Source organism: Adiantum capillus-veneris, chromosome 16 (genome assembly GCF_014529385.1).
Source record: "Adiantum capillus-veneris isolate H3 chromosome 16, ASM1452938v2, whole genome shotgun sequence".
In the NCBI taxonomy this organism is placed as follows: Eukaryota; Viridiplantae; Streptophyta; class Polypodiopsida; order Polypodiales; family Pteridaceae; genus Adiantum; species Adiantum capillus-veneris.
In genome coordinates this window covers 15,386,393-15,394,298 of record NC_140946.1, presented here as the reverse complement: position 1 = coordinate 15,394,298, position 7,906 = coordinate 15,386,393, and the positions used below count along the sequence as shown (strand labels likewise).

The 7,906-nt window shown below is 41.0% G+C and overlaps 1 protein-coding gene across 1 annotated transcript; it reads right to left on the bottom strand.

The window, feature by feature from the left end:
* Positions 1-6,301: 6,301 nt before the first annotated feature.
* LOC147438609 (uncharacterized) lies at positions 6,302-7,168 on the bottom strand. The gene is made up of 2 exons (XM_086483902.1): positions 6,668-7,168; positions 6,302-6,628 (listed from the first exon to the last, which is right to left on the bottom strand). Exons 1-2 carry the CDS (start codon positions 7,166-7,168, stop codon positions 6,302-6,304), a joined length of 828 nt encoding a protein of 275 aa, XP_086340028.1.
* Positions 7,169-7,906: the final 738 nt, after the last annotated feature.

Sequence of the window (7,906 nt, the reverse complement as noted above, 5' to 3'; positions counted from 1 at the left end):
GGTTTGGAAACATCCGTTCATCACCAAGTATTCATGTCCTCTTCCACTTAAGAAGGTATGGTGCCCCCGATGAAAGGTATATGTGAAGAGAGGAGAAGTTGACTTTAAAGAGGTGAAACCCAATGCGAAGATGATTGGGGCTTCAAAAGTTTGGATTTTCTTGCTAAGAGATTGTCCCATGAATGAAGAGCCACCCACTAAAACACCATTGGAGAGAATGATACCCTTCTGACAGTTTCCTTTTATGATTTTATTTTTTACTACTCTCCCATGTTCTTCATCCCCTTCTAAGACCCCCCTTTGCCAAGGTTCTAACTCCTCACATTGTACCACCTCAAAGGTTGATGGATTATTGTTTGATTTTGTGAAAACTTTGTCTTCTTGAATGATAGGTTTCTCTATGCTTAACATATATGGGTCATACCAATGCTTTTCAACATCCTCAAACACTTCTTGAAGATTATCCTCACATGGATTCAACTCACACTCTTCTACTTTGTTTTGGAGTTGGCATTCCATGAACACAATCATCTCTTTATGATCAATGTGGTCTATGATCTCCCCACCTATGATTTCATCTTCTTCTTCACTCTCTTCTTTTAGACAAGATACACTCTTAGAACATTCCATAAGATCAAGGTTACCTTCAAGGTCTTCATTCTTCATAGAGTCATGTTGCACAAAAGCTTCGTCTGTTCGGACTAGAAATTGATCCTCCGCCAAAAGGTTGGATGTATCCATTATTGAATCATCAATGCCATTTGAGATATCTTGTGTCGATTTTTGCATGCTTGTGATAAAGGTAGAAGAAAGAGATTCCACATTTGAATCTTGGCCACACACTTTAGCACTTGAATAATCAGTTGGCATGTAAGTAACTTCTTCAACATTTGTCGGAGTAGAAGGAGACAAGTATGGCAAAGGAGATGACTCCTTGATAGAAAAACTTTCATGATGGTTGGTTCTTCCAGCATGATGGAAACCATTTTTGATGTAGAAGTACTTGTGAAACTTCCTTCGGGCGATAGTGACCGCTTCTTCAAAGGTAGAGGGTCCACTACAAGTAACCTTAGTCTTTAGGAAAGGAGACAAACCCGAAATAAATTGCTCCATTTTTACATAATCTGGAAATGTAGAGCTAAACCCACATACTCCCCATTGACGAGAAAAAAATTCCTCATAAGCATAGTAGTCTTCACCATGTTGTTGAAGTCTCCTTAATGAAGCCCATGCTGTCTCTCTTGTTGGAAATTTAGAGAATCTGGTCTTCAAAGCTTTGGAAATTTGGGTATACCCATCTTCAATCTGAGAAGACATACTCCAAAACCATTGCTCAGCATTGCCTCTAAGGCATAGCAATAGAAAATCTCCTTTTTCAATGTCATCCCTTTTACCAAGGATACGACAAACCATTTTAAAATCAGCAAGAAAATCATCAACATCTTCTTCTAGATTTCCGAAGAAGATTGGGATATCATTAAAGGTATAGCGTGTCATAGTCTCTCAATGCTAGAACCACACAAAGATTATTTCCAAATAATCATTTCCTCTCATGACATCAACTAACTACACAAAGTTTTGAAAGGTCTTTCAACATGAATTCTAAATTCTTATGTGAAAATGTTTTTTTCCTTTCTTATGTTATGCTAATCCAAACCATATTCTAAATCAATTTTGTTGCCTTGAAATTCAACTCGGTCATACAAGCTTTCATGATTTATATAATCTACTACTTGATTATGCTAAAATTCAAGCATTCATGCAATACAACAATAATAAGCACAAAGTCATTCCTCAGTGGGGGCACCAATTTGAGGCGGTCTACGGCGGGCAACAAGTAGAGCGGCCTCTAAACACCCTTCGAGGCTCCCATGATGCTCAATTGGGGCTAGGGAAAGCACAATCAGAGACAACAACAACCCACAGCTAGAAACCAAACAAGAAAAGGGGAACCACCTAGTTGTAGATGCGAACTATGACGCACCTGATATCTCCTTGTACTCAAACGCACAAAGAGAGAGGAATGCAAGATATCCACACACACCAAACACAAACATTCACCATGCCAGAGAGAGGTAAAGATCACAAATCAACTTGAGCAACTCAGTCTTAGCCTTAAAGACTAGATGCACATAAACCTTGATAAGAAATAGAGAGACATCACAAAACTTGACCTTGTTGCCAATACACAAATTGTCTTAGGGTCACGGGAGCCCTCTCACCGAGCACCCTCTTAAAATTGACCTTTTAGGCAAACAATTCAACAAGCCCTCAAACCACCAAGCATAAAATGGCACAACAAACTTCAAGGACAATATACCTTCAACCACCTGATTAGTCAACATATCCAGTCAATTTGGAGGGAAGAGTCGTAGTTGCAGCATACAATTGCACCCAAAACTATAAATCTTATTTATGCACAAGAGTAGGCTACAAGTGTGGTGAAGAGTATGGCATACACTCCACTCCCATTAGGCAAAATTTGGACTCACAAAGGGGCCCTTTAAGGAGTTTGACTTTACCTCTCTCTACCAAAACGGACGCATGGATAAATTTTTGCAAACGAACTCCAAAGTTAGTGGAGGTTTGACAGTTAGAATGTCCTCTTCAAGCTCTATCCACTAATATATAGCACGCCATGAGATTCCTCATATTTTAAAAGATCCTTTTTTTGATTCACCTATGATGTGAGAACTCTGTCGGAATCTAAGTGAATCAAACAAAGAATCTTCTAAAATACGAGGAATCTCATGGCATGCTATATTATAGTAGATAGAGCTTGAAGAGGACATTCTAACTGTCAAACCTCCGCCAACTTTGGAGTTTGTTTGCAAAAATTTATCCATGTGCCCATTTTGGTAGAGAGAGGTAAAGTCAAACTCCTTAAAGGGCCCCTTTGTGAGTCCAAATTTTGCCTAATGTCTAGATGGCATAACTAACTTCAAGCTTCTCCATGCACCTATGAGTAGTGATGGAATAGAGCACTCACAATGTGCACACTCTACACAACTAGGCTTGAAGACTGGTGTGTTATGTGTTGAGAATGGTGTGGTGTAGTGTGATGATGTGTTGATTTACAAGGGAGAGAAGGGCTCTATTTATAGGTTTTAGAAGCCCCGATTTGGATTAAGCCTAATCAAGTTTATTTGAAGGAATAAAAGATTATGCATATTTTTTTTAATGAGGGTGGGTCTCTCTTGTCCTTTGAGTCACATGGATGTGGGCTCAAGGGAAGAGAATTATTGAGGATGAAAGGAGAGAGGATGGAGTGAATAATTTGGGAGTGCCTACTCTAGTAGAGGGTGCATTTTACATTAAGGTTAGTGGTTAGTAGTTAGTAATTATCACTAAAAAATATTTACAAAATCATTCACCAAATGGTGAGATATATGATGAGAAAAGTTAGAGAAGGGATGAGCTTGTAAAGAGAGGTTGAAGCTTTGACATTCACATCTTTACAGCACCGGAAGAAGAAAAGGTCAACATGGCGAAGTAGCGCGTGTCGATGAAGCTATGTTATCTTCAAACCTTGGAAAATTCATGATAAAAGCCTTCATTTGCAGAGGTTATCCTTGGATTTTTGCTGATTTTTTTGAAGTTCTTTACAAAGCTGAAGAGACTATGGTAATATGGACATATATGTAGAGAGAAAGGGGGACACATAGGGTGTAGAAATGGAGGATGAAGGCTATGGAGGTGTGAGAGATGTGGCAATGGTGAAGAGGGTGAATTAGGACATGGGAGTTGCAGGTTTGGGAGTGGGAGGATGAGGGAGGAGTGTGTGTGAAAGAGGAAAATGATAAAGTGGAAGAGGCAGTGTGGCTGCATAGCATGGGAAAACTGGGGTCCACCAATAAAATCATAGCTCACAGCTCGTAGCTCAAAAAAATATGAAAACATTTGAGGTGAAAGTTCAGATCATGAGCTACAACTCTTGTTTGTAACACCTTTTCAAATTCGGGGAGCATGTGATCTTTAAAAATTCAGTAAAACCGACTGTTTTTTCCACTGCACAAGGTCCTTGTGAGGTCCTTCTTAATATGATTCTTTTGAATACCTCCAAGAGTGAGCTCCCCATGGTGCATGCATTCATGCCACATACCCTTGACCTTATTTGGTAGGTCTATAATTGAAGATATTGTTGAGATCATGATATAAGTGAACAATACAACTAAGAAAATCAAATATTGAGGGGTCTAAAAAAATATGTACATGTCAAATATAAATAATATAGGTGAAAAAAATATAACGGGGTCAAAATAAATCTCTCTCATTATAAGTCTACCATAAAAAGATGAATATTTTTTGTGGTCTAATTTATGAGAGTAATAGAGAATAGATGTAGGAAGAAAAAAATCACAATAGTGAAAAAATATACACATAAATAGAACTAGTGTTTTTGGATTTTGTTGGGATGGGGTTACACCAAAAATAAGAGAAGCTTGCATGAAATTATTTCTATATGGAATAAAGAGTATGCAAAATGGTAAGGAAAAATATGGTAATGGTGAGTCAATGTACATAGCATAAATAACACACGCCTAAGTATAAATATTTAAATAAGTACCAAAATAATTATGAAAAATCCTTATATTTAGGCGCTATATACAATGAAATATTTACACACAAATGGGCCATAATATACTTATATTTTTTATTTTTTTTATTTTTTTGGCTCAACTAGCCCATGACTAGCTAATTGAGGGTTTTTAAGAAGATATGGGAAAAGTCCCCTAACTCACACACGCCTATGTAGTGAAATGGTAGGGATAACCAAAATGTTTGAGTGATTTGATAGGGTGAGGTAGCTTATATGGCAATTATGGAAAGCCGAAAAATGGCTATCATTAGCCCCCCCCCTTAGATAATGGTACATTCATGTACCATTTATCCGATCATACAACCTCGATGCCTCTCTATAGCCCAGCAGGTATACAACACCCCAAGCCACAGAGAATCACACACACACACTCACTTTTTGCAAACTTCCAATGAATAGGCTTGCCTACTAGCACTTCCAGATAGGCAACACACGTCTCAACCACACACAAAATACCACTTAGTCTGCAACCACAATCAATCTCTCTCTCTCTCTCTCTCTCTCTCTCTCTCTCTCTCTCTCTCTCTCTCTCTCTCTCTCTCTCTCTCTCTCTCTCTCTCTCTCTCTCTCTGTGTGTGTGTGTGTGTGTGTGTGTGTGTGTGTGTGTGTGTGTGTGTGTGTGTGTGACCAGAGCCACCGCTACCACGGGCAACCGCATGAGACGAGATAGGCGAGATTAAGACTGAATTCAGACAATCCCAAACATTTAAACAAGTTGTGCGTCATCACCAAAAACTCTCGAGTATAATGATGGTGTCAATAAGCTTGGAAGCAATTTTGTCTCCTCCCTTTGTTGCTTCAATGGCCTCTTTATTTTGCTTTGCACATGGCAGCGTCTTTTCATGCATGAATGATCGCCTCCAAATGGTGCTCCACCTTCTCTTCGAGGTGACACACGCCCCTGGCTGCAGCCCTGCCTCACGTCTCAACTGACGCCTATCTTGCCACCCTCGGCAGCCTCCCTCATGCATGCCTTCTACTCCTCCTGCAACCCCTCACTGGTCCTCTTCCTGGCTTCTGCTCGTCGTCCTCTCGACTTAGCTGCAAGTCGACCTTAGCTTTCAAAAACAAAAAATCATTTCCTTTTTTTTAGCACAACCCCAACTTAGCTGCATTTCCCGCGCCCTTCCATGGCCGGCACCACCCATATCCTGTAATAAAAGCATGCCTTCAACCTCCCTCCGACACTTAGAGCATCACCTTGTCCTTCAGCTCTCGGTCCTCCTTCTTTCTCAGACAATGGCGATCCTCGGGCCTCCTGTCCCCTTTGCTCCAATGCAACTTTCTCACAATAGCAATAAAGAAATGCCCGTGTTCAATGTGCTTTTCGAGTATTCATATCACGGCAACACTTCGCGACGATTTCCATACAGCTTCAACACTTTGAAGCCTTCCAACCTGGCAAAGCTTCGGAACGTCCTTTGACCAACTTCGAGCCACATTTAGCATACACATCCAATGATATCTATCACACTTGGCGTCCGACACAGGCTCAAGCACATTGTCGCGACACTGCCTGCTGTCATACACTTGCAAGGAGCTTTTCCACGGGTCGACATATTCGAGCTGTACCATCATTGTCCAACCCCTTGTTGAGCATTTATGCTCAACCATAGTATTATTTAGATAATATATTAGTGCATAAGAAGAAAATTGATAGATACTATGTATAAGAAGCATTAGATAGATAGAGAGAGATATTCATCTGCTATACAGCCTGCCTGGGTCAAATGGAAAGCCATAGGATTTTCCAATTGTAATGAAGCTTCTGCCATGATAAAAAATATAGCGTTGATCATCGTCATTCATCTGTAACACATAGGCAAGTATTCCTTGCTTTGCACCTGTAATTTGGCCAGCCAACCAATCTTGTAGACCTTCATAGCAACACCCTTCAAAAGGTTGTATACGTGGAACATCTCCACGCCCAAAACAAACATGCCCACCCTGCATAGCTCCTACATCCTGTGTCTCCCAGCCATCGTCTAGAGAGATCTCCACAACATCATTGTCTTTAAGCAAGGCAACCTGCGGCATCCGATCATCCAAAGCAAACACTGGCAAAACCTCATTTGTAGGCTCTTCAAGAAGAAGTGGAGCAGGCACACAGTCTCGCATGTCTTGTATCCTCGCCATAGCTTTAGCAACCAAAACCTGCAACTCACCATCAAGATCGACCACTAGCTCATCAAATCCCCAATCATCTTCATTAAGACATTCTTCTTCAGTCAACATGGCCTGACCACCAGAAGGCACAAGAGAGGGTTGCCCAACCCCCTGGTCTTTGCAAACTAACTCTTCACCTACAACCTGCTGTTCTTTAGCCACATTATCGACATACATAACATCATAGGTCTGATACCTCGAGAAAGCAGACTCTGTTTCCCATGTGATGTCCGTATCCAAGGCATTGATATAGCATGAACAGAGCTCGGCTTTCTCCACAAAACTCACCATTTTTGGCACTTCAGCTATCTTCTCCACTGCTTGCTTTTCGGAAGTCACTTGGTCAAGCACATCAGGCGGTACTCGGTAGACTCCTCTCTGCAGCTGCTGCTGAGGCCTCATAGACCCACATGGTATCGTCTCTGCTCTGTCATCACACCTATCCGCTGCTATCACATGTGCATCAACAAAGGGTCGGATTACCTGAATCTCTTCCCTAGCAATTGGCTTTGACACCAATGGACTCGTCAGAACCTGCTTTGCCTGCTGCTTCTTTAAACGCTTCTTCATCCTGCTCTGTGCATAGGCTACTGACTCCTCGTATGTGCACGGCCCATCCAACTCAACTTTATCTCAAACTTTGAGATGCAAGCAGTCCATAAACTTGGTCAACTTCAAAAAAATTGGCATTCTCTACAGCAATTACCTTGACCAACTTGCTCCATATGGCCTCGAACTCCCATACAAATGCTCGGAAATCACCATCAAGGCTTTGCTTTAGGTCGTCCATTATCTGCTTCACTTCACTCCACTGCATGTCGGCCACATATTGGCTTCGAAATGCCGCCTCCAATGTGTTCCAATCCTGTTTTTCTTCAACCTGCAAACCCTCGTACCACACCTTTGCTTTGCCACGAACCAGGAGCGGGAAAGCTTAGTCCACTCCTTGCGTTGCATTTATACGCCCGTATAACAAAAATTATACGTATAAAACGTCAATATACGCCGTATTTCCGAATAATTACCGAATAGTCGTATAAAACCATTTTCGATCGAGATATTTTTTGATCGAAAACTATTTCGATCGAAAAACTGTATATATATACAATCATCGCCGTATTCGATCGAAAAGCATTGTGG